The sequence below is a fragment of the Centroberyx gerrardi genome, chromosome 1, assembly GCF_048128805.1.
Source record: "Centroberyx gerrardi isolate f3 chromosome 1, fCenGer3.hap1.cur.20231027, whole genome shotgun sequence".
NCBI lineage: Eukaryota > Metazoa > Chordata > Actinopteri > Beryciformes > Berycidae > Centroberyx > Centroberyx gerrardi.
The window spans coordinates 11,311,618-11,339,164 of NC_135997.1; the positions used below are offsets into that span (position 1 = coordinate 11,311,618).

At 41.2% G+C, this 27,547-nt stretch overlaps 2 protein-coding genes across 3 annotated transcripts; one reads left to right on the top strand and one right to left on the bottom strand.

Moving 5' to 3' along the window:
- Positions 1-584: 584 nt before the first annotated feature.
- tgfbrap1 (transforming growth factor, beta receptor associated protein 1) lies at positions 585-15,497 on the bottom strand. 2 transcript variants are annotated; one of them, XM_071904478.2, is made up of 13 exons: positions 15,409-15,497; positions 14,020-14,730; positions 12,475-12,669; positions 10,802-10,956; positions 10,447-10,529; positions 9,738-9,918; positions 9,414-9,574; positions 7,104-7,161; positions 6,856-6,999; positions 6,422-6,568; positions 5,506-5,665; positions 4,569-5,029; positions 585-4,276 (listed from the first exon to the last, which is right to left on the bottom strand). In XM_071904478.2, the coding sequence occupies exons 2-13, from the start codon at positions 14,714-14,716 to the stop codon at positions 4,088-4,090; spliced, it is 2,631 nt and encodes an 876-aa protein (XP_071760579.1). In that variant the 5' UTR covers positions 14,717-14,730; positions 15,409-15,497; the 3' UTR covers positions 585-4,087. The 2 variants fall into 2 exon arrangements, with proteins under 2 accessions (XP_071760579.1, XP_071760578.1); XM_071904477.2 differs by having other exon boundaries at positions 14,020-14,735; positions 15,409-15,460.
- Positions 15,498-16,103: 606 nt separating this feature from the next.
- cul4a (cullin 4A) lies at positions 16,104-26,558 on the top strand. Its single transcript, XM_078282833.1, has 20 exons — positions 16,104-16,701; positions 17,506-17,621; positions 18,181-18,284; positions 19,087-19,156; positions 19,283-19,356; positions 19,463-19,625; positions 19,716-19,805; positions 19,959-20,041; positions 20,459-20,526; positions 21,493-21,611; positions 21,757-21,949; positions 22,161-22,265; positions 22,417-22,527; positions 23,298-23,383; positions 23,595-23,702; positions 23,992-24,105; positions 24,233-24,338; positions 24,465-24,637; positions 25,346-25,498; positions 25,619-26,558. Exons 1-20 carry the CDS (start codon positions 16,560-16,562, stop codon positions 25,712-25,714), a joined length of 2,274 nt encoding a protein of 757 aa, XP_078138959.1. The 5' UTR covers positions 16,104-16,559; the 3' UTR covers positions 25,715-26,558.
- Positions 26,559-27,547: the final 989 nt, after the last annotated feature.

Sequence of the window (27,547 nt, forward strand, 5' to 3'; positions counted from 1 at the left end):
ATAGACTGTGCATGGCAGTAAATGAATAAGTGTTGTGTCTTGAATGCACCTCTAACAAAGCCATAACAGAGCACACACAAGGATTCACATCATTTAAAGTAATGCTCTCATCCAGAGCAATTTAATGAGTGAGCAGATACTGTGACAGGACACATTAGCTGTTGTTGGAATCAAACCTGTCACCTTTTATTTACAGGACAGTCTGTACCACCACTGCTTAAAGGATAATGCCAGTTATTTTCAGTCTGGTTATTTTCAAACTGTGGGTATATAATGATTAATCGGTGAGTTTTAAGACAAGTTTTAAAGATGAAGGCTTTGCAATTCCATTATCTGGACAAGCAGACCATTTCACAACAGTAATGCTCTTTTTACCATTCCCTCTAAACACTCTCTCTACAACCATTTTTCTTTCTCTTTTGATCTCTCTTTCTCTCTATGAGGGGTGTTACTGCCCCCTAGGGGACTTACATACAGGAGACAGAATGTGGGGTCACGGGCGGCCCTCCACTGTTAAGAGCTGTTTTGAGAAAAAAAAAAAAAGACTGTTTTAGCTGTGAAGTATAAAATGTCAACTCCATGGGTTGTTAGCATACAGTTCATGTTTATTAAAATGGGACGGCTTTACAGTTTGTACACTCCATCCACATTGGCATTGATTTACAAAGCAACAAACAGGTACAAATACAGTATATACATACCAGTATACATATATTTATAAAATACAGTGAGATTTTTTTCCACACAAATGTCCTTTTTTTTAAAATTATTTTAAGTCATGGTTGTATTTGTTAGCGGGGCTTTTAAGCAAGCTACATTTACAATGTTCAGACAGAAATGTGTTGTGCATAAGCTGTCATGTTGAATGAACCGTGAGTCAGACCTATCTACAACAATCTGAACTCCATCTTAGAAAAATAATCCAAAATTTGCGCAAAGTTCCCTACAGACAGGGATAGCATTTACAGAAAGGCTAGCATCAACAGCACAGGCACCACAGAAACAAGTAAAACCTGCGACAGAGAGGTGTTAAAAAACAAGGGCTGGAATTGAATTGCAGTTTTGTTAAAAGATGAACAACTGAGCAGATACTTCTTTCTCCCCATGTTTTTGTTATTTCTGTTATTCAGAATCAGTGACCCATTTCATCCAGCTTTCAAGCGACATTGTGCACCAATTGTATGATTCTTTAAACCTTTAATTGCATATGTAGAGTTGATTTGTGTATCCTCACTGATTTTCAAGATTGGGTTGAGTCTGCGTTGACTCACAGTTTGTAGTGTGTAAGAGTTCAGGACTCACTTTCTCCTGCCGCCAGAGAACAGTTGGATTATTTTTCCCATGTTTGATTTTTCAAAATTCAAACCTGTATGGGCTCCTTTAATGAGAGACACAACTATCAGACCAGAGACTGGAAACAGCCAATGAGAGTTGAATGTGCAAAACAAAACAAAAAAAAAGACAAACTGAAGTACAAACCCATTCAACTTGATAGAGGAAAGGTGATTCTATAGAAAACTATTCTGCCACAATGCTGATATTACACTGATACCCCCACTTTACATATTTTGTTTCTTAATCCAACTGAAACGGGAAAATCCTCTTCATTACAGAATTCATGGTTCTCCCACTATCTTGGACAGCTCAGTTTTTCTGCTGTTTTTCCCAGTTCAATAGTTACGACATAAACAACTTTTTAGTAAAGCATCACCTCCAGTAGACATTTGGGAAAACAACCCCCCTGATTTTGCCAATTAGACTGCTGATCATGTTCTGGCTGAACAACCTAGCTACACACAAGTTATGCAACTGCCATTACCCATTTCCCTGTGGGAGAGAGATTTATGAGGTTCAAGCTGCACTTTTTGGTTGTCTGACACAGACACCAAAGCACTAAAAGGACAAAACGGTGTTCTATGATGACAAGCCTTTAAAGATTTTTAGGGGTTCACTATGATAGAATATGGTTGACTTCCGTTTCATAAGAAATATTTCCTGAGAGGGGCGTTATGATTAAAAGGTCAAAGCCATAGCTCCAGCGCTGTTCGTGCCTTAGTCATGAAATCTGGAAGACGTTTCCAGCTAGACATTTTTCATAGACTATCAAAGACCAGCAGGATGGGTTTTCCACTATTTTCAATCGTTTGAAAAACAATTTTTAACGTCTCCCCCAGTACCACAAGACCTGTTACAATTAAACTTGTCATGCAGTATGTGATGACCTGTCTCTTAAACAGTGTTATATTATTACTTGGTAATTTTATCCGATCATCATGAAAATTGGTACAAAATGTATCAGAGCTTAACCACTATGCGTGTAGATTTATTTTCAATTTGACCAATAATGGGCTTGGCATAAATTTTGAAAATTCATCTGAATTTCACTGGCCAATTATTAAATGTATTAGTCAGTATACTGGTATGAAGTCTGTTGTGACTGGTGCATGTAGTCATGGCAGATCACATAATAGTTTAGGCTGTCAGTAAGAAATGTTTTTGACCATCACTGTTTAACAGGTATCCATGTCAGGAGCTCCTTCTGGAGGTTTCAGTTTAACAGAAATCTGATCAAATTTGCATAAACAGGAACAATGAGTGTATAGCTATATCCAGTCACAGTACAACTAATGCAACAATGAATGCAAACAGATTAGAATTTTTATAATCTCTAGGTAAAGATTTCCATTCTACTGAGATACTTCTGTCAACACTGTTCCTTTTAACGCAGCTCCTGGGTAGCTAAACCAATTTAAAACATATTTTATTACTGGGTAGCATAGTGGTGAGTGGAAGGAAAGGTGGGAGAAAAAGAGAGGGAATGAAACGTGACACAGGTTAGGAGCAGAACTCAGAATTAATAACTTCTCTAACACAGTGTTTGTGCTCCATCCAGATTCACTAAATGGATCTATGACGACGGGCAGAGGAGCTTCATTTATCGATCCGTATTGATTCACGACAAGAAAGATGCGTCAATTGCATTTGCTACTCAAATCCAGACAATTTATAAAGCTTAATCTCACATGATCGGATGATACTTTCAATATCTGGCGCCATAAATGCTGTAACATTTCCCATTATGTTTCATACTACTATAAAAGTCTTTGCATGTTTTACAGAGTGAGTCCGATTCCTTTGTTTGTTTGCAATGACCCATGATGCAATTTGAGTATTTAACTGAATTCCCAATTAGACTTAATCATGATTAGTGGAACAATGTAGGATTTAATATAGCGTTGTACACTATTGTTGCTGCTCATACTTTTACACCGAGACACAGCTAGCTTCCATCCTCGACAGCAGGACATTCAAAGCAAAATGGGCTCGGCTCTGTTTGCTGCCAGTAAGTCAACCGCTGAAACACAGTGAAAACAATATCCATTGCTTTTAGGGCGGTGTGGAAACAAAGTAGCAGACTTGGGTAGAAGAGTGAAACCAGATCTCAGAGAGTCAAAGACAGACAAAGAAGAGACTCCGCTTCCATGAACGCTGACGAGTCTTTCCAATATTTCACATTAATACGTAAAAGGTAGGGCAATATGACGACAATACCAATATGAGTTAGACCAGAACCATAGTATGATGAGAGTGGTAATAATAATCATGCTTGAGAAGTATTTCCAACAGGATCCATGTATGTGTGTATGCATGTCCTGTAGTCCGAAGAGTTTCTCTAAATACAAATTCAGGTTTAGAACTGTACCAGTGCAGACAAGGACGGGTATCGTACTGAACCCACAGAAACCTATCTTAGATTTACTTTTCTGTTTGAATGGATTAAAGGGGATTGCAAATGACTTGTTTTTGTTACTTCTGTCAGAATTCACAGTCTGGCACTGGAGCGGCACTGGAATAAATAGCTGAAATCATATTTCTCTCTCTTGCTCTCTCTCAAACACACACACAGACACACAGAGCTTTCTTTGTGTTTCTCATTAACCTCCATAGCTGATTCTACAAGGGTAATGGGTGTTCTGTGCTTTTTGTTACCCCCATGATCCTCAGCCATCCACAAACTCAACTTGTCCTGCTTTTGTTTGGTGCCTCCAATCACAGCAGCCCGCGGCGGAGCTTGGACGGTGGAGTCTCATGTATGGTTACTGCTATTGGTTAACTGTCTCTTCGTAGGAGAGTCTCTTACTCTCTGGGCAACACAGTGTGTATGGACAGGCACTCCACCTGGCATACATACCACGTCAGGCTCACTGAAGGTGTTGTGGCACAGGTGGCATCCCTTCTTTTCAGACACAATGATTGGGTTTTTCCGCTCTTTCAACTGCGGGAGAAAAGACAAGAGAATAGAGTTATACTGACTCGGTCACGGCTAAGCAGTAATAGGCACTAATATATAAGACAAAAGCAGGAGAAAGGCTTAGAATTAGCAGCAAATTCAATGAGAAAAGGGAATAATCCAATAAATTATGGCAACATAATCAAGCCTGTTAAAACAATGATTAAACAAGTAATCCCATTAGAGGAGGAAGTAAATGTCCATTTTGATTGCAGAAGAATAATGAAACTCATCCCTAATTTATGCTTGCACAGTGTTTTCGCTATGTGGCACTCACCCTGTCATGCAGTAGTTGAAGGTTTTCAGAGCGGGCTAGGCCTAGAGCGAGCTGAGAGGTGCGGCAGGCGTGCATGCTGGCCCTGACGGCACGACCCAGAAAGGGCCTCAACAGCTGCAGTGACCAGCCTTCAGGGAGCATGCTCAGTACGCGGACTGCGTCGAACACCTCGCCATGCCGATTCAGCAGGTCCACTGCTGCCATCTCCAGCTCTCCACCACCACCACCTATCTGGGCTGTTGCTGGGAGGCTCCTGTCTAGATAAACCCCCAAGAGAAGGTGAAACAGCCTCTGTTGGTAAGCAGAGTCCCGAGACGAAGAGGCCCATAAACAGTAGGCCTCAGCAGAGGGGAAGTCTCTGAGCTGGTGCACCAATATGTGCAGTGCTTTATCATGCTCCTCCAGTTTTCCATGTAGTGTCGCACGCTCTAGCAGCAGCTGTTCGGAGTTCTCTATCTTACCTAAATAGAGCAGAGGGATATGAAATATTAATGGTTGGAAACCTGCACATCGATCTCCCCAGCCATTTTGGAACAAGGTCCAAATCTTGAGAACAGGGATTGGATCTTCAGTCATCGGTAAGCCCAGGATCGCACTTAATCCGTATTACATTTAGGTTGCTGCAATCTATGTGCAGAATACAAGGATCCCATGGCTCAAACGTATGGAGTTGAAACTGACTGAACAATTGCAGTATTAAAACACAAACTTTCATTGCAACTTTAATTCGCTGACTAAATAGTTTCATCATGAAAACGTCAGACAGCTAGTGAAAAGTGCAGCAAAACAACATTCATTGTAGTTTACACATAACTAAAACATAAGCTGAATGATTCAGATGCAATGCAAATGAGTTTCTCATTTGAAATCAACTTCCATCTGAGAGTAATGCATTAGATGCATTAAGTGTAATCATGGCTTAAGACAAGTATCTCACCCAAGAGTAACTGTACACGGTATAGACTGGACTCCCTGAGCAGAGCTTGGAGCTTCTCTCTGGCTCTGGTCACCCGCTCTTCATCTGTAGGAGACTGGGACAGCAATGACAAGACCCTCTCCAGGTACAACACAGCCAGGTGTGTGTGGAACTTCTCCTTCTGCATCCACAAAGATGGAAAAAACAATTAGTAGAATTCAATCAACTTTGCACGAGGAAGGTTCCTGGCTGCAAAACAATATTTATTACAGCTTCTTGTTTTGAAGGGAGTCTACAAACCCTTTACACTGAACATAAGACAATTTCCTTATACTAATAATAATGCAATGAGATACTTCAGGGAACTGATACTGTAGGGAAATTCCTCTCCTTTTACTTGTTCCCCTCCAAGTAGGCTCAGTGTGCAGGTTCGCTACAGAACAGCATTGTGGAGCTGGGAGGGATTCAGTGTCTTGCTCAAGGATACATCAGCAGAGCCGGGGCTTACTGATTTGGGTGACTCAACCCAGTGGTTCTCAACATGGGATCCAGGGACCACCAGGGGTCCTTGAGGGGGTTCCAGGGGGTCCCCAGCAAATTGATGAATTGTTAAACTTAAACATTATTTCATTTGCAAGAAGTTAACACAATTAGAGAATGTAGAAGAATGACTATTTTGATCATAGTTTCACTGTTATCTCTACCTACAATACAGATAGTCTTGGAATTCTGGACAAAATCACATCTAACAATAAAAATATTCTCAGATTTAGGGTCCGGGACACAAAATCTCATCAAATGGGGTCCGTGGCTGTAAGGTGTACTAAATTAGGGGTCCTTGATATTAAAAAGTTTGAGAATCACCAGGATCTCTAACCACAACGCCACTCTGCCACCGTTGTCAATATTGTTTGAAGATTGCATCTGCTGCCCGTACCTGTGTTCGTCTTTCCAGCACCAGGTGTTCCAAGTAGAGAAGCAGGGCCTGGTTGTGCTTTTCCAGGTAAGTGATGACATCATCAGGGTTCAACACACCTGACTGATCTTTACTGGCAGGCCTCTTGGTAAAGATTTGGACACCTATCTATGAACACAAAAAAGATAGACTAGATTAATACTATAGCTTTACCATTTCATGCAAAGTATGTGCAAATGAGGTGCGAACAATCTGTAAAATGTAAAATGTAGAATATAGGATACTGAATGCAGGAAAAAAATATTTGAGCGCAAACTACCATTTATATTGTTAATGAACCAACAGGGTGCTATAAAATCAACTTGTAAAATTTGACAAGTTGATACAATCCACTACTTATTTCCATTTCAATGTTCGCTGACATTTTCAACACCATTAAGGTCGTGGGAACCTACAGTGGGATCTTTCCGTAAGGCCCAGTCTGCATACTTCCACACTAGGTCCGGATTTGAGCAGAAGCTAAGGAAGTCCACAATGTACTCATATAGGTCCGATCTCGTGGAGTCCTGCAGCTCCCCATCCACCACGCGAATCCACAACTATCAGAGGAAAAGAACAGGGAATACAGGTAATTCCAAAATGTCACTTTGGTGCTGAAGCTTCAGTGGGAACCGATAAGACTATAGATTTTATATCTACATACCTGTAGTGCTGCCGAGTCCTGGCCATTATAACGGTACAGAAGCCCAAGTGCAAAATATCTAAAGTGGAGTGAGGAAAAAAAAACGAAAAGATCAAATAAAACAAAGCCTCTACCTTGGGATTCTATTTTTGTTCAAATAGAAAAAAACCATAATTGACTTGACTAAACTGGAAGACGTATTGATCCCATTCCAGGGGGATATTTAACAGTGGTGGCAGAGAAAAGCATTTACCAAAGTATTTACCAAAGAAAGACTAATTTCAATCAGTCCCTTCAGGAATGTGCGATTTTGTGGCCACAGTAATGAATGCAAATTGAACCAATCCCGCAATGTTTGCAAGAACTTGCAATTTTGCAAATTGCCGCAATTTTAACCATAAAATGGCCAAATGAACAGGGGTAATCAGTAGGTTGTAATTTGGGGTAATCACACCTTTTTGCATAAAATGGTCAAATAAAACCATACATTAACAAATTATGTCTACCAAGGTGTTCTTATTCTACAACCAACGACGACGGGGGAGATGACATCAGGATTATGCAGAGGACAATGAGGAGTAGTTTCATATGTGAATTTTATTCACCCCTACAGCTGGAAGAAGTTGAGTGCACTTTGTTTTTTGATTTAACCTACACTATTGTAGTTTGAATTTATCCCGATCCTTTAGTTTGTATACTCACAGACATCCTCTGAGCTGAATATAACACTACCAAATGTTCTATCCACCAGCCTGTCACAGAAAAGTCATTAATATGAGTAGGCTCTCAGTACTATAAAATGAGTTTCACTTTGTCTTTATGCGTTGAAATGCACCAAATTGCCCAATTTTCCCATATTGTGATAACTGAGCTTATTCTTACAAGAAACATCTCAAATAAACAAGCCTGTTAGAAATAGGGAGATTGACAAATAATGAACAAATGCAAGTGAAAGTACAGTACAAAAATAGTACAAAAGGCATTGAATGTGAAGTAGCCTGCTGATCTTGATTCATCATGTTGGTCCACAGTCAGTAACACAGGCTGAACTGCAGGTATAATTACCGGTCTTTAATTATAGTGTGCCTTCAGACAGTATTCAAGTTCCTTGACTTTTTTCGCATTTTGTGGTGTTGAAGCCTGAATTCAAAATGAATTCAAAACAAACAATCTACACAATCTACACAAAGAACGCATAGTAATAGTATAGTAGTATTTTGCTAATCACTGAAAATTAAACACAGAAATCTTTCATTTAAATAAGTATTCAACATCCTGAGTCAATACTTGGTGGAGGCACCTTTGGCAGCTATTACAGAGTCTTCTTGGATATGACTGCATCAGCTTGGATTTGGGGATTTTTCTCCCATTCTTCCTGTCAGATTTGCTCAAATTCAGTCAAGTTGGAGGGGTTAAGGTTTGTCTAGAGCTCAGGGAAACAGACTTTCAAAAGGATTCAAGTTTCTTTCATTTTTTCACATCCTGATGCTGATTTGACTGCAAGTCTCCCAGTTCCTGCCCTGAAAAGCACCCACAGCATGGTGCTGCCACCACCATGCTTCACAGCAGGGATGGTGTTAGATGAATGATCAGATGTGCACGATTTCCACTAGACAGACCACTTTGAATTACAGCTAAAGAGTTCAATTTTCATTATGTCAGCCCACACAATCTTTTGCCTCATGCTCTGAATCTTTCACATGCCTTTTTGCAAACTACAGGTGTGCCGTCATGTGCCTTTTTTCAAGCAGTCTGAGTGGTTCCATATATTTTCCATTTCCTAATGATGAAGTGTACTGTGCTCTAGAAAATTGTTTTACATCGTTCCCCAGATCTATGCCTCCTCATATTTCTGTCCCGGAAGTCTACAGATCATTCCTTGTATTTCATGGTAGAGTTGACAAGGCCACAGGTGGACTATAAATCACTGTAAAGGGGTTGAATACTTTGACTACAAAAGTTCAAGCTTTTAATTACTTTGTAAAAAAATGCTCTTTACCATTAAGGGTTTTGTGCGTATATCAGAGACTAAATAGAATTGAAACGATTTTGAATTCAGGCTGTAACACCACAAAATGTGGAGAAAAGTCAAGGAGGTTGAATACTCTCTGAAGGCTATGTAAGTCAGCCACGTTACACCTGCTCCCAACCAGGTTTGGCCATAATAATCTAACTGCTATTAATTCAAGCTTGGTTTGTGAAACAGAGTTATCTGAGAAGTTAACCAAACCTACTGAAATATGTCTGTCTTACTGCTTAATCTCACTTCATGAAATATCCCCAGGGAAAAAGCCTAATCTTAGAACTAGAGCCCCGAGCTGCAATACGCACTTGTGGTATTTCTCCAGCCAGGGGACGCTGTCTGCAAGCAGGCAGGAATTGTCTGAGGCTAGCAGGTCCAGTAGGCTCTCATGGTCCTGTTCAGCATACAGCTTTAACAGTGCAGTGTCCACGTCCTCTCTGCAGCCATTGGCCACCTCTGTGCTCCGAACCTGTGTGTGGAGATGGAGGAGAAAACTGTGTATATAATGTGCAGTAGGAGGTGAAATTCAGAGTTATGCTCCGACAATAACAGTTATTCCAAGAAGAGTTTCTGACAAGGGAATTTACTGCAAAAAAATCAATGTCAATAAAATCATTTTCTGCTCTGTTTACCTCTCCCAAATACGTGATAAGGAACTTCTTGCATCGCAGCACTTTTTCCTGGTCTCCCTGTGCCAGATGGTTGAGATCCGCAAACTCGTGGAGAGGAGGGTGGCAGCGTGTGAACGAAGAGGAAGTTGGCAGCAGCAACGGGTAGAGAGAGATCAGCTCCCGCACGTCCAACTGACCCTTCCTGCAAGTGTGATAGTTGGGTCACAAAAAATGCTAATGAATGAGCCAATCAATAACTAATTAACAATGAAGTATCTGGCTATGACTGTAAGGACTGGAAGATTGGCTTCAGCAAATTTAAAGTAGGTGAACTGATGGGTTACAGAACTGCATACTATCGATATACTTGTGCAGTTTTCCCCTATTGTTTAAATTAAACACCAAACCACCATAATCCTAAATATTTCGCTGATGTCTTTCAAAAACCTCAGGCAATAATGTGAAAAATCAACAGGTTTTCTCCATTGCTGTAAAGTTGACTTTTGTATAGACAAGGTTTGCTGCAGTACAGTTTTAGTACCTTGCTGGCTAGTTCAAACTGATGTCAGATCAGCAGAAAGAAATGGGACTATGAAAGTATTTATAGAAGAGGTAATTAAAGGCTTTCTAAATAAACCCTGGGCCTGAGTGGTATTGAGAATGTTTAATCACGGAATAGAATAGAATAGAATAGAATAGAAAATGATGATGCACTGACTACGACCCTTACCTAAAGTGTTCTTTTGCTTCTAGAAACTGAAGTTGGCCAAACTGTATGAAGCCAGCCTGCTGGAGGATTCTTTTGTGCAAAATCTGTGCATGGAGGAAAAGACAAATGCACGAGACAAATCATTCATATTTTAAAAATAATCACAGACATTGTTATTCAACTGAGACAAGTGCTATATTTGGTTGCACATGATGGATCTTAGTCCAGGCAAGATGAGGACAGAGTAGAATGGTAAGTTTGTACAGCCCATTTATCACCCACAACTTTATCTTTTCAAATATTTCAGCCATGACATTGAAAAAGTGAAAACGATACTACTCTGTGCACACACACACACACACACATAATCTGTTACCTGGAACTTGTCTTTGGGGATATTTCTCTGTGCTCCCTCTGTGAGCGTGAGCGCCTCCTCCACTCTGTGACTGGCCAGCAGGTCCTGGATCTGTCTCTCCAGAGGCAGCGGGACTAGGATGTACACCGCCTTAGTGGAAGCCAGAACCACTTTCCCTGAAACATACACTCACAGGTCAGAACTCCAACATCAATCTATAATAGCCACAAAAACACATAATGATATCACACTTTACCTGCCCCTAAACAATCATTTGAATCCCCCCTTTGTACAATAGCCTATAAGTCTTACATTGCAGCTGCACATTTTAAAAGGTCCCATATTCTACCCTTTGCAGTGTTTTATTTTATGTCTTGAGGTCCATTCAAAGCTGTTTGTGTGGTGCCATGTACCAAAAACACCGTCAATCCATTTTTACACGTTCATTTTCCAGCATCTCTCTGAGCCTTGCCAAGAACAGGCTGTTTCAGTTGCTGTGTCTTTACGGCTCATTAATATTAACAACCCCTCTGTTCTGATTGGCTAACCGTTTCAAGAGTGAAATGTGAGACAGCGACAGGAAGGAAAAACTCTCCTGTAAGAAACAATGACAACCGCTCAACCGCTTTGAAAAAAACACTTTGTTAGCCTATTATTTCTAACAAAAATGATAATGAGCGAACCTTTGTGACGCCACAAAGTTATGGAAGTCCAAATGACTCGTTTAGAGGCTCGCTTTTCTAATATGGATTGTGTGGATTTAGTTGGCTGGCTCGTGTGTTTTGATACTTTCGCAATGTTTAGATAGCACATCCAACTCCTTTATAATCAAAGAGGCAAGGGGGACCTTTAAACAATTGCTTGCAATTGCTTCATGAATTTCAACTTGGATGGATGCTCACTGCATTTCTTTTGCAAATTTTTTTTCCAATCCAATTTTTAGGATTTCTGTGCATCAAGAAAGCATTTTAGAATTAAAAGGTATATACATGCATAAAAATCACAAGTTTGTGCTATTTTGTATAAATTCATATTTTAGAGCACAAACGTCAGCCAATGCTGAACAATCCTCCACCTTGCAAAGTTGCAGCCTGAACGACTTGCAAATCTGCAGTCACAATGGTTTATGTTTATCATTTGTCTTCCGGGTTTGATTTACCCGGAGGACTTGAAAATAGCACTTGAATGCAACGCTGTTTAGCAGCCGACTTGGAAGTCCCAGATGTCCCACGAGCACATGAACACAGCATAATATTTCTTGCTAAAAAACAATAATTGTCTATTGGCGGAAACCCCAGATCACCACCAAAATCTAATCAACTGATCCATGGGCCAAGGACTATCTGTCAACCAAATTTCATCGAAATCCGTTGGTAACTTTCTGAGATATCTTGAAACAGACACACAGGCAGGGATTAAAACAAAACCTCCCTCCAACTTTGTTGGCAGAGGTAACCGTGCTGTAAAATTATATATAACCCGCTTTTTTGGATAAGGTTGGTTGGCAGTGCTGCTGCTGTTTATGTTGTCTACTTCTGTCAGCAAAAGAGCTGAAGAGCTGCCTGCCTGCCTGCCTGTCGTCTCAGCTTTTCCAATAGACAGGCTGGCAGTGGTTGGCAGTTCCTTTCTGGAGATGCATGGTCTGATCAGACAACATCAATAAGAAAGCATAAAATTGATGTGTGTAAAGATACCTTCAAAATCTTGTAGAATGTGTCCATCCCTGAATGAGAGGGTCTGTTTCAGCTGCTGATCCAGCATGCTGTGGATGGTGATGAATCCCTCATCCAGAGCCACTACGTAAGGGAAGCACACAGCCGCACCGATCACGCTCTCTGACCAGTTCACAGGGGCCCGCTGGGATACGCCTTCTGCATTGGCAAACATTCCTGAAGGGGTATGTGGAAGGGGTCCGAGAGACAGTTTTGGAGATGAAAAGGGAGGCATATGTCAAGAAAACATTCAGAACTTCCCAAATAAATAAAAAACAGCCAATAAAAAAAAAACAGCAGACACAGACAGGTTGTGCAACCCTTCAGTTTGGGCAGTTAAGTAACTTCTAAGAAAGAAATAGCTTCCTTGGACAGCAAGTTCAATGTTTTACTTTGTTGTGCCTACATGCTTACTACATGTGCTGCGAACGGCATGCTGCTTTAAGAGTTAAGTGCTGAAACATAGGGTGCGTCCCAAAGCTCCCAAAATCACTCCTACCCCTATCCTCCGTGACCCAGACATTGATGTTGATGCTGCCATGTTAGCCTACTTGCTGTCCAAATAGTGGAGGAGACAAGAGAAGCCGCTCCTGAAGCCTCCTTTGGTGGAGGATGCACAGGTGTATCCTCTGCCACAGGTGTGACCTCATTATGATCATGCCCAGAATATGACATCATTGACAAAACTTGAAAAACACGGCAGGGGGATTACCAGCTCATAAATGTGAGTAATAGTATAACAGCATACAGTTAATATTAGAGTCAGTGTTATTGTCTAACATAGTTAACATCGGCAGCTTTAGGTTAATGTGCGAGCAGTGCATAAAAACTTTGACTGGCTGTGCGGCTTATTGTGGGCTTGGGCTACGTCAGTTATGATAGAGCCACTTCATCAACAGCAGACATCTATTTTTGATGATGGGGTAGCAAATAAACTGTCCCAAGTGGCCTCTACTTTCCCTCGCTCCCTCCTCTCTATTCCTCCCATCTCCATCAAGTTACTTCCTGGTAGGAGAGGAGTGGTGGTGAGGGAGGGGAGGAAAGGAGGAGTGAAAAAGCTTGTGACGCACCCATATTGATTTACTAATGTTTGTACTAACTAATTTGTACAAAACATTCAAACATTTCTGTACTGTGGATATTCCTTTTGCTCCTAATTATGTCCACAAACCTGAACCCAGTCTCCTCTAAAATGTTTTGGAGTTTAATGTTCCTTTGCCATCCATCAATGCTGCCAGTATGAGGTAAGAACATTTTTTGTCATAAATGGAACATAAGCCAAATCTGAAAGTGAGATTTTAATGTAACAGTTGAAGGGTTTGCACAAGCGTATCCCATCCGTAAGTGAGAATGAGTGCAAACATTCACTTCCGCTGACTTGAGAACAATACAGAGTCAAGAAATTTAGAGTTACTGAGTACATTATAGGGTTTCAGTCCTCAACCCTAATCAGGTTAAACTGAGGGTGAATACATGATCAAATCTGAGCAGAGAACTGTCAAAGCTCACGTGTTTGTAGTGACTTACCAAGACCACCAGGCGCAGCCAAGAGGAACTCCTCCCTGCCAATCCTCTTGACGATGGGCCTCCTCTCTTCGTTGTTATAAGGGAAGAGATCTTGGGAGGCTCCTGTGTTGTAGTTCAGGATCATGTACTGCGTAGTGAGGGCCAGGCACAAGAAGTAACCGTCAAGACTGACAGCACAGGGTTGCTCGGGCGTGGTCACCTCTTTGACTAGTTGCACCCTGTCCTCGTACACCATGTAAATCTGCACCGTCCGTCGCTTGGATGAGATTACACCCATTTCCACACAGAATGGATCACCGTTCACTGGGTTCTCATTCATGCAGAACGCTGTCACACCTTTGATCTTGGCGCCACCCCCTGCCGCGGAGGGCACGGTCTCCAATGTGACCATGTCGACAAGCAACACTATTCCATCGCAGAGTACTATCAGACGCTCCAAAGCTGAAGCGGCCCGCAGCTCAGCAACCGGTTTCTTGAGGCCCAGGTATTTGTGCAGCAGCTTCTGAGCTGAGTAGGTCAATCTCCCTTTGGTGGAAGTGACCTCGTCTAGCAGGAAGTGGTGGATGAAGCAGTCGTTGGTTCCCACGTACAGGTGCTTTCCACAGCATTCTATACACTCTATGTTGATGCGAGCCTTGTCGCCCATCAGCAGATCTCGCTCTACCGCGGGGACCAGCTCAAAAGCCTTCACACTCATCTCCACCAAGGCATCTACACTGGAAGACAGTAAAACGTGCAGGCATCAACAAAAGGTCATGAAGAATATAGAAAACCAACAATAAACTAATATCTCATGAGTAACGCCTTCAAGATAGTCCTTTTTCCTAAACAGTACTCATGTTGAGTGTGCTTTTTCAACAATACTGGAAGATCACCCTCTTATGCTATACATAATTGCTGAAACTGATGGTTAATTTTCTATGGCTGGACTTGCTAAATATGCTCATCAAATGTTCTTTGCTTAGTTACCTATATAGTGTAACCGACCTATTTTGGCAATGCTAGCAGCTCTTCTCTGCCAGGCAATTCAGCTAGCAAAGGCTCACATTCATACTGACGTTAGCGTTAGCTACCCACATCATACAAGCTACCGGTGGTAGCCAACCAATGTAAAACAACTAGTTAACGCTAATTATTTTATCCAGAAATGCGTTAATTGGTTAATCAATTGAACATCTGAAGACAGGGAGAGCAATTTAAGTTTGAATTGATTATTGGGTTATCCAATAGTGCCTAAGTAGCAACCTAACAGACTAGCTAGGAAGCTAACGTTAGCGCATACAGACTGCCCTCTCGTGCTGCGAATGTTAGCAAGCTAGTTAGATCTTGGCTGTGGCTAAAGGAGGGCTGCTTGTTCATTTGCTTAAAGAAGCTGTGTCATTACGTTACCACAGTCACAGGTAGTCTGTCTGAAGAAGAAGACCCTAATTTTCAACCCGGCCTCCCCTCTCCTGAGAAGATGCTCTGCGCACCAACTCCTCCCTAGTTCTTCCCGAATCTGTTGCCGTTAGCGCATCAGCAAGCATACCTAGGCTGTGCACACAGGACAGCAGGCCAGATCGCCAGGAATGGGCGTGTCTTGCTACTTCAAAACCAGTGGCCAGAATAAATAGAACAAACATGAATTTAGCGAATTCATGATGTTCGGTCCCGACACAACACTGACAAGTGAAGCATATGGCTCAAATCTAGCAACTGTTTAGGCCTTGCTTGCCTAACAAGTCAAACACCGCCCATTTGGACGGAACTCCTTCTGGTTGCAGGTGATATAGGGGCACGTTCAAGAGTGTCCAGCAGCAAGGAAAGTTAATTTAGAAGTACGTTAAATGATCTCTCAATACATTAAAAACTGATTTCTGAAAATGTATAAATTATGTAGGCACGCATCATCAATGGCAAGGCTTTTCTTCTCTGTGAAATGAATTAAGCACATCGTGCATACGGGTTTGTTTATCTAACGATAAGAGTTCAAATTATCGCTGAACACAACTCAAATGCTGTTCACCCAAGATGCACCTGTCCAACTGAACTGTCTAGAGAAAAGCCATTTTGTTATGCTAGCTAGCTATGTGGCTAAAGCCACTAGTAATGTGGGTTTGCGATATTAACGTTACAACAAACGCTATGTTGTTTTTATTTTTTCCGTTGCCTACAGTAGAAATCTAATATTGAAAACGTTAATATTTGTCAGTAGTCTGGAGTGGAAAGGAATAATGAAGCTCTGACTTTAAGTGTGCTAGAGAAGAGGATAAATGGTAGCTAAAGTCAGCTACCGTAATAAGTAACATATCGTTAGCTAGCTATCTGTTTACTTAGCTAGCTATGTTATTTGGTTAATTAGTTAGCGGTTGCTTGTAAATGTGTTTTTAACTAGTGAATTTGTATATTACGTTCAACCAAAGACAGCGGTTTCAACAAAGTGACGCTGTTGCTGACAGTAACAGGCGACTGAACAATCTAGCAAAACACTTCAGCCAGATAACCCAAAGCAACCGCGGCGTTGGATAGAGCTAATATTTAGTTACAAAGCTAATCTCATAATGGCAGAAGATATACGACAGGACAAGAGAGCCAACTTCTCTGCTTTAACGGAGCACAATACCAATGGGGTGGCGAGGACCTCTGCTGTGGCCTCCAGCAAAACTGGCGCTTCAAAGAAATTAGTAATCAAAAATTTCAAAGGTAACGTTACTGACCAGTTTTCTCCAGTCTTAGCCTACATCATTTAATATTGACTGGCCAACTTATTTTATCACGACAGATGATAAGTATAATTTCGCTAACTAACGTTACAGCACAAAGTGGTTTGTCTCTGGGTCATTTTCCTTTTTTGATGTCCAACGTATACAATTAGCATCCTAACCTAGCGCAGATTAGTTTGTTGTTGAGATGGTTTCAGCAATAGCACATATCATATTTTATATGGGCTTATTTTCTTTACACATATGCCTATATCCCTTCAACATTCCCTTGTTAATGTATTCCTATTACTTGGTGCATTGATTTAATAGGCTGAAGGAGAGTATGACTGGTTTTTAGAGGTTCTCTCTTTCAGGATCTTAATAAGCCTGTCCCAATGGCACTCATCTCATGTCATATATGCTGTCTCACAAGACATCTGTTAGCAGTGCTGGTGTAAATTATTTGGTATTAAATACAGGCTAGCTAGTTCCAGAAGTAGGGGAGCCATTTGTTGTGGGGTTATTTGAAAGGTTCTGCACATATATTTAAATAGACATTGCTTAGATCCTGAAATTAACCTCACTCCTTCACTACAAGTTTTGTCAGAGGCCAATGGAAAAGTCACACTGGACCCTAATCCTTCAGAATTGATCATGTCCAACTTTCTCTTGTTTGATTTCAAATGTTTTCAATCCCATCAAATGCTAATGTTTCATTACAGCACTGAGTTCCTTTTCAGCTTGTTCAGAAGTTCTCAATGTGCAGGACCTATAAGTTAATGTTTTTGTTGGGCTTGTGTAACAGACAGGCCAAAACTAGCTGAGAACTACACTGAGGACACGTGGCTGAAGCTGCGAGATGCAGTGGGTGCCATCCAGAACAGCACCTCCATCAAGTACAATCTGGAAGAGCTCTATCAGGTTTGCTCTCCTTTTTTTGTACTTTAAGTGTATGATCTAAATTCTGAATGTGTGTTCGATTTGTGTCTTTGTAGGCCTTTGTTAGATGTAGTATTTCCCTATTTCTATTTGTGTCTGTGTTTTGCTTGTGGATGTTTTGTTAGTTCCTGGGCTGGGCTTGACAGATGGAAATTGTAGATGATGTGCTGAAATGATTTCTTTTGAAACTTTTTGATTCATACACATAGTAAATGTAGCCCTTTATTTTTGTCCTTGAACAAACCTTACAAAGCAGTGTGCCCTGCTTAACATAGCCTTGCAGTGTATTTTGCTTTCTCGTGTGATTTACTGTTCATCCTAGGCAGTGTTGGCTTGGAGGGCTGCCCTTACTATTTGTACATCATAATTTCAGGAATAGGTTTTGATTAATGTATTGAAATTCAGAAGTCATCTTACTCTTACTTACGTGCTCAGTCTGCTCTTTGTATTTTGCATATAAATTTCTAACCATCTGTATCTCTTGTGGTGTTGTCTTCCCTCTATGCCTTTGGCCCCCTCTCTCTTTCTGAAACACTCATAGGCGGTGGAGAACCTGTGTTCGTATAAAGTCTCCCCCACGCTCTACAAGCAGCTGCGGCAGGTCTGTGAAGACCATGTGCAGGCTCAGATCCACCAGTTCAGAGAATATCCATTTTCGTGTGTGACTGTGTCAGGCAAGTTATGTGTCGAATCTGTCGAAATATTAAGCGTGGACAGATGGAAGTGATGAGTGTCTACATATTTACATGTTTTTCACATTTTGAAACACGACACCTTGTGGGAAAGAGACTTGCATGACAGTAGATCTGACCTCATGACACCTCTGTCTTCACAAGCACTTAAACTGTTTAGGGGAATTCTAGATTCTGCTCGTTGCAAAATTCGATATTGATCAGCTGATGTTGCAGTCTTTTCTCACAAGGGGGCAATATAAATCAAGGGAGCAAATTGGCCTCTGTAGCTCAGAATTTTTTCCCCGTTTTAAATTGAGTTGTTACTTAAACTATGCATGCTGTTGGATGCATAGTTTGACACTTGGTAGCATATACATGTCCCCTAAAACTGCAACTTTACAATAGAGAAAATAAAGGCAGAGACTTACAAAGAACATTTACTTAACAAGAGCAACGGCTGTGCTGGCAGATTTTTATGGTTTGAGTTTTTATGCAACTGCCTCCTTAATAATAACCTTACTAGCCTTCATTAACAGCATGTGTAGAATGTGGTAATGCTAACCATGGAGGTAATGAGTGCCATATAAAGACCAGTCATTGATATGCATGTTTTTAACCAACTAATAGTGAGTTAAGTGTACCTTAATGTAAAGTGTGACCAAAGTGTTTAGATGGGCTGCCTGGCCACAGCAGTGCAGTGAACTGTGGTCATTCTAAGCTTTGCTTGAATAGAAATAAGTGAATGGAAGACTTTTCCTTAACATGGAGCTCACAGAGTCCTTGGACAGCCTCTCCTTCCTGAAGCGGATGAATCGCTGCTGGCAGGATCACTGCAGACAAACTGTAAGGTTTGATGTTTGTCAGATATACATATTCAAAACTGTGTTTCATTTATGTTTTGTTTTGTTCTGCCTCATGGTAACGACTAAGTGTGTACGTCTCACTTAAAGTGTTTTTTCTCCTATGTAGATTATGATCCGGAGTATCTTTCTTTTCCTGGATCGTACCTATGTGCTTCAGAACTCCCTACTCCCCTCCATCTGGTAAAATACCAGTTCATTCCATCTAATCTGTTTGGTTAGATGATCTTGACAGCCAGTTGGTCTGTTCAACTGCATTTCGAAGGCTAAAGTTATCTGTGTGTTGCAGGGACACGGGGTTGGAACTGTTTCGTACCCACATTGTGAGTGACAGCGCAGTTCAGAAGCGCACAGTGGATGGCATTTTGGAGCAGATCGAACTTGAGCGCAATGGAGAGACGGTCGACCGCAGTCTGCTCAGGAGCTTACTGGGCATGCTGTCAGACCTGCAGGTAACTGGATTGTGTCCAACAAAACTGCTTATTAGATGGGCTGAATGTATGCCATTGTTTTTACTTGCTGCGTTTCTCACTCTTTTCTAGGTTTATAAAGATTCGTTTGAGGAGAGATTTTTGACTGAGACCAATCGTCTGTACGCAGCAGAGGGACAGAGGCTGATGCAGGAGAGAGATGTGAGTGAGACCCGTCATTTATGGGCCTATAATTGTAGTGTATCTTCTTCTATGGTCACAGTTTTTCATCAGTACCTCAGTTATACACATGTCAAGGATAGGTTGCTTAATTTTGTGTGTATATGTGTGTTTTATATGTGTGTATGTGTCCAGGTGCCTGAGTACCTGCATCACGTGGCTCGTCGGTTGGAGGAGGAGAATGATCGCGTCATGAGCTACCTCGACCAGAGCACTCAGTAAAACTCTTCTTGACTCTTCTTGATTTTTATTGACCCCCATCTTTCAGAATGCCTTTGAGAACTCTCTTCACTTCTTTCACAAAAATCAACACTATGCTGGTGTTGACATAAGTCCACACCATCAGAGTTAATATAACACTTTTTTAGATCGTTTTGAACACCCGTCCCAGAGTCAGCTCTATGAACAAACAAATCTCTATTCAACACTTGTCAATTCCAAATAATTGTCAATGGAAAAACAACACTTATTAACACTGGAAAATGTTCTCTATTCTGTCAGTGAGGTTGCAGGCATATTACTGAAAAGGGGTCAGAGAGAGGATACAAGATGAAATGACAGACTTCTGTCCGTTTATACCAGCTTTTGGATGGTCACTTTGACTACTTTCTCATTTTCCTTTCATTATTTAACAGGAAACCTCTTATTACCTGCGTTGAGAAACAGCTTTTAGGGGAACACATGACAGCAATACTACAAAAGGGTAAGGCCGCTGAAAAGACTTTAATATGTCCTTAATATTAGTGTGGGTGTGTATACAGGCATGTGCATAAGAGAGAGATAGATGCATGAATACTGATTGTTTATACTAGAGCATGATTTGTGTTTGCATTGTTTGTGAGTTAGAAGGCTAGGAATTGACAAGGACCTGACAACACTGTAATGCTTTGTTACAAGGTGTATTATCTTTGACACTGTGATTCAGTTTCACATATTGTGACATACGTTACATATTGTTGAAATTTACCAGTACAGACAAGCTGTATTTTTTAAGCACTCTTAAGGGACAAATGGAGGCAAAAACCTAATTTACTTAAATAGTTACCTTTATTATTGCGTAATTACATGCAAATGATACATACTTGAAATAACATCAACACAACTTGCCATAGTGTACCGAAATTGCAATAAAATGTAAACGATGTAAACATTTACACACTAATGTGGCCTACTTTGTGCTTTAGAGAGTGAAATGGGGGGGGGGAAATCACTTTATGGTTGGATCTACAGTTTAGGGCTTTTGAATAGTCTAGTTGTGTCTCGTCAGCTGAGTTTATTTAGCTCTGACAGATGTTGTTTGCAGACAGAATTGCTTTTAGATTCCCCCTTGCCCTGTTTTGTTTACTTTTTGAAATCTGAATGGAGCCCAGATATCCGTTTTGATACTACGACTAAGACTCAGCAGACGTTTGTTTGGTGTCCATACAATCACAGGAGCAGCTGTGAAACGCTTGTGATCAAATTTAGAGCAGAGTCCATGACTAAAGCAAACACATTTTTTCTTCCTTTGTTTTTGCAGCTGTAAAGTGTCCAATTCATGCATTAATTTTAGGATTTGTAGTTTTGATTCAGTCATGAAAAATAAAATTGTGTGTTATGGGTGAATTGATTTGCTTGTTTGTTGGATACAGACACACACAGACTCTAATTTGTAATGTTTTTGTGTCAGGACTGAGCACCCTACTGGATGAGAATCGTGTGACTGAGCTCACCCTCCTTTACCAGCTGTTCAGTAAGGTGAAAGGAGGACTCCCCACGCTGCTGCAGTTCTGGAGGGATTACATCAAGGTATACACAAACACACATAAATACAACATACAGTATTATCCTCATGTATACAGGTACATACAGAGCCATGGCATTTGTTTGCCATGTCCTTTTATGTGTCAGAAATGCACATGTACACTATCATGAAACATTTTTCTGGTCTCAGTCCTTCGGAGGAGAGATTGTCGGCACACCAGAGAAAGACAAGGACATGGTGCAAGACCTGCTGGACTTTAAGGACAAGATGGACAATGTGGCACAGGGCTGCTTTACTCGCAGTGAGAGTTTCATCAACGCTATGAAGGAGGCCTTTGAGACCTTTATCAACAAGAGGCCCAACAAACCTGCTGAGCTCATCGGTAGGTCAGGAGAAAGAAATGTCCCATCATGGCAGTTGTGGCTCAGATGAGATTTTTTTTCCAGTATTACTCCATATCAACTCTTATGTAGAACTGCAAACAAAAACACTCTCTATACCTTTAAAATCCTTTTACACTGTGAATTCTTGTCGTGGCTTTTATTAGTCCCAGCGTGTGATAACAGCTTCCTTGGTTGTTTCTCCTTGTCCAGCTAAATATGTGGACTCTAAGCTAAGGGCAGGAAACAAGGAGGCTACAGAGGAAGAGCTGGAGAGAATTCTGGACAAGATAATGATAATCTTCCGCTTCATACATGGTCAGTTACACTTTTGTGTCTGTGTGTGCACAAAATTGTGCTGTGAATGCGTATGTGAGCATGTTTGCTTTATTATTACATAAGTGTTACTTACCAATATGTAGCTTGTTACATTTTGATTAAAGTTTTTGATTTCTCTTTCCTCCCCTAGGCAAGGATGTGTTTGAGGCATTTTATAAGAAGGACTTGGCCAAGCGCCTGCTGGTTGGCAAGAGCGCTTCTGTTGACGCTGAGAAGTCCATGCTTTCCAAGCTCAAGCACGGTGAATATCTACTTTTTTTTGTGATTGATATTTTTATTGGAAATTTTTATGAGCTACAAAAATAAGACAGCATACAATAAACACAAAATGCAAATCAGAATAGTACCAATGCACATAGACCATGATATAACAAGACATATACCATGGCACATACACTTATAACATACATATATAAAAGAAGAGACATATCTAGTTATCTAGCTCAATGTTTGTCATAACTCAAACTATTAATCAAAGCCTTCAGTGGTACCATATGCTATACTTCTCACACATGTGATGACATTGTATCCTCTGACACATGGATATATCATAAACATTTTTCAGAGGTTGATATGAACTCTCACCAGCAATTTGTAGGATTTCATATAGCTCAAGGTTGTCTTTGGCCTGTCATAAAAAGAGATTTCTCCAAAACCTCAACCTATGAGTGACTCTGGGCAGTGAGTTCAGCAGGGTTTGTGAAATAGAGAGAAGAGCAATCACTTCATGACAACTGCACGGATATGATATGTCAGCAATATGACAGGAAAACTCACAGTCTCTGATTGCATGCTTTGAATAAACTTTCAAATAAAAGTCTTTCCTTGATGCTCCCACTCAAACACCATATAGAGAAGATCTTTCTCTTGATGTTCCTGCCCCAAAACAGTATAGCAGTTGAAGCATTAAGCCTAAATGATTAATGAAAACCGACATAGACCATTATGGGTGCATATGGGGGTGTGAGAACAAGTGAGTTGTGATATTGATGTGGTTTTGACTTCCTTCAGAATGTGGAGCAGCGTTTACCAGTAAGCTAGAGGGGATGTTCAAGGACATGGAACTGTCCAAAGACATCATGATCCAGTTCAAACAGGTACATTCAGTTTCTGCACACGTACCGACATATACACAAGCAACTTAATTTGGAAATATTGATGTCATGTTCACGGTATACAAACATTGTACTGTGGTATCGTAGTGCATTTTTCATGCATAATTGTACAAGTTATAATAGTATTCTTAGTCACTGAACTGAGCAGCGAAGGCTGTGAGTTTGAGATAACCCAGTATGTTTTTCTCCCCAGTACACACAGAACCAGAGTGAGCCCAGCAACATAGAGCTGACTGTGAACATCCTCACTATGGGCTACTGGCCTTCATACATACCCATGGAGGTCCACTTGCCTCCAGAGGTAAGTGCTTGTTTATGTGTTTGTGTGCACTTTTCTGTATGTACTAGGCTTTGACCCTACTGACAAATACATTGGGAATAACGACCAGCACTTTATTTATACTAATGTTTTAGTACATTTAGCATATTAGCTTTTTATTTGTGGACAACAATGTGGCGTAGTGAATAAGGAAACCATCGGCTGTCTCATCTCAATGATGGCCATTTCTAAACTGAGCAGGGTGATCAGCTGTTCCATAACATAGTGTACACAATCTCAGTACAAATGTCCTCTCTTCATCTCTTGGTAGATGGTAAAGCTCCAGGAGGTGTTTAAGCTCTTCTACCTGGGGAAGCACAGTGGGAGGAAGCTGCAGTGGCAGCCCACACTGGGCCATGCTGTGCTCAAGACAGAGTTCAAAGAGGTGAGGGCATGCATCGTAACTGGGCATTGGGAGGGGAGGAGAGGCAAGTCGGCATGTTCATATTTCTTGTGCCTCACAAAGTGTGTCTAGTGAAAGCACCTGAACCGTTGATCATTTTATCCTGCAGGGCAAGAAGGAGCTGCAGGTGTCTCTGTTCCAGACACTGGTGCTGCTAATGTTCAATGAGGGAGAGGAATTCAGCGTGGAGGAGATTCGCACCGCCACTGGCATAGGTTAGACACTTTTATGTCTATGTCTCTTTGAACCTGTAATACTATTTTATCATGGGGGAATGTTGTAGAAAGTTGTATCGCAGTTGACTGTACAGCACATTATCATTTCCCTCTTGCCCCGTACAGAGGAGGGGGAGCTCAGGCGTACGCTGCAGTCCCTGGCCTGCGGGAAAGCACGTGTCCTCAATAAGAACCCTCGGGGGAAAGACGTGGAGGATGGAGACCGTTTCAATTTCAACAATGACTTCAAACACAAACTGTTTCGCATCAAGATCAACCAGATCCAGATGAAGGAAACGGTATGAATACTGGCATGGACTTCCCCATTCTTCACACTCTCCTTCTCTTCAACCTGGGCTTGCTTTAATGCGTTTCACTGCTGTAGACAGTAGCCTCACAATGTTTTTCCTTATGCAAAATCTGTGTCACATCCAGGGGAGACAGGCCTACGGAAGATAGAGAGGTTGATCTTCCCCAGTTTAAAAAAATAAAATAAAATCCCTAAAAAGTAGGTTGATTAGGCTTGGGTACGCAGGTTCCTACGCAGGTCTAGAAAGTCTGGAAATGTATGTTAAAAGAATTTGGTAATTTCCAGGTCTTGAAAAGTCTAGAAATTGCACAAAAAAGTTTGTAAAAGTGTGGAAAAAATAATGTACTGTCCCAATATACCTCCGTCATCTCACATGTTTTGATATTATCTGTAGAGTGAAATGGTAGAGTTAGTAGGAGCAAGGTGACTATCAAACTAAACACCAACCAAAATCTTCATATCAACAAATTAAGGTCTGGAAAAAGTCTGGAATTTTGTAATTGAAATTTTTGGGTGATACACTTTTGACCCAGCAATTTACTGAACCCTGTTCTGCTTTTGTATCGAGCTCTGCCCTCCTCACCTTCTTCAGTCACGAGCCTCCGCTGCTCACATTAGACAGTACTCGAAAGGATTCTTATAAACTCCTTGTCATTTTGGTGTGTGTGTGTTTGTGGGTGTGTTATCCCCCCACCAGGTGGAGGAGCAGGTGAGCACCACAGAGCGCGTATTCCAAGACCGGCAGTATCAGATTGATGCAGCTGTGGTGCGCATCATGAAGATGAGGAAGACGCTCAGCCACAACCTGCTGGTGTCGGAACTCTACAACCAGCTGAAATTCCCTGTCAAGGTAATTTAGACCTAGAGTACTTCTGTCACTCCTCCCATTCTTTTCTCATTCTTCTCTGTAGTTTATTTCATCTTTGACACACACACACACAAAGCATCTCACTTGCTCTTCTCTCCACAGCCGGGTGATCTAAAGAAGCGGATCGAGTCGCTCATAGACAGAGACTACATGGAGCGTGACAAGGAGACTCCTAACCAGTACCACTATGTTGCCTGAGGTGGCGCCGCTCTCTTGTCATGCTTTCCTCATGGCGAGCGTAGAGCTGGCCCCCGAAAACAGCATACAGCCCTTCAGCCACCCGACTCTCCTCTGGTGCCCATCTTTCCCTCCATCCAGGATCCTGGACCCGGTGTCCAGGTCAGACAAAAGCTCCAGAGAGACGAGAGACTTGGCTGCACTGTTCCCACTCGGCGTTATCTTCAGTGGGACTCTGAGTACGACTGGTCTGAGATGGGGTTGGAGGAGTGGCCCGGGTTGTTGACGGTCGGTTGATGTGACTTGCAAATCTGCTAACGCAAAACTCAACTGAAAATAACTAGCACTTTCCCATGTTTTTTTTTTTTTTTGTTGTTTTGTTTTTTCTTGGGATTTATTTTTTTGTCTCCATCACTTTGGTCTAAAATCAGTTATTTTCTGCTGTAGTTGGTTTGTCTTGAGTTTTAAGAAGGTTTTTTTTTTTTTGTAGTTCTCCATTTGGCCGCTTGCATTGATGATTTATAACCCTGGCTGGTAGTTATTGCCTGATTTGGCAAAGAAACAGTTGTTGAGAGCAAGGACACATGGACAAAGACACCAAGAGAGAGACTTCAGAGGGATGGAGCGGGGCAGAGCGGTTTGGGTCGGACGTGCGGGGTCTGAGGGAGGGTTAATTGTTTGGGATGCAGCAGCTAAAAAACACGCGGACAAGCCACTTGGGTATTCCTGTAGCTATCTCATATATTTTGACCAAAATGTCCAGTGTCATGTGCTGAATTTTTGTAGATCAGATTGTATTCTTTGTAAGAGTGAGAAAAGTGAACCTGAATAAATGGATATTTAATGAGTCAATGAATGACTGGCAGGTGATCAGTGAGTCGAGCATCAGTTGGTGCTAGGTTTATATTTTTTCTGTTTGAAAGAATGCCTGGCCCGTCAGTCCGTGTGAAGGATTTCCCCCACTGTGGCTTGTGTGCTTTAGTTCTTCAAGATGACAATGTGACGCCTTCACAGACTAATTTGATTTCATCCCATGAATCTGAGTAAATATTTAAAACAACAAATTATCGCCGGTTGGAACAAGAGCAGCTCGCACCACTGTGTAACAAAGGGAGGTCTTGTATGCAGCCGTTTTGTGAAGCTCAGGATCCAGCCGTGCAATGTGCAATTCAAACACAAAAAAAACATGTCATTTTTTTGTTTTTATTTCCTCGGATTTGATGATGAGGTATAAAAACATGTTCATTCAAGTTGGGATTTTTTGATTGATAATTTTTATTTCGAACATGTAAAAAATAAAAAAAACATAAAAACAAAACAAGAATAACAATAAAATGAAATAAACAATAAACCTATACCTTTAAAATAATCACTTGATCATCACTCTGCTGAAGACTGGTATTCATGAAGGGACTTACACATACATGTGTGTCTGCGTTCTTAAATGATCGTCCTCTCCTTGTATGTTATTTATTTGTTATTCTCCTTTGCTTGGCGTCACAGCTCCCTTCTGTCGCCATTTTGGCTCTCAGCAAAGACAACTGGGTCAGATGTCAAAGCCAAACCATGTAGCTGAAGGGAATGGTGTTCAATTCTTTACAGGTCTTTCCCTTGCATGACATTGACACAGGAGGTGATTTCGTGAGGGAATGTTACAAATATTGCATTGAGCAATATTGTTCCCTCCCCCACTTCCTTCATTGTCACATTAATTTCAACATATTGGAGCCACTGCATGGTGTTGTTATGGGCTGTGATAAGTATGTGGGACAACTTCTGGGCCTATGGGTAACATTTGCTCAATAGCGCACCTCCTAAATAATGTTTTACACTTGAGGTCAAACATCAGTCTGT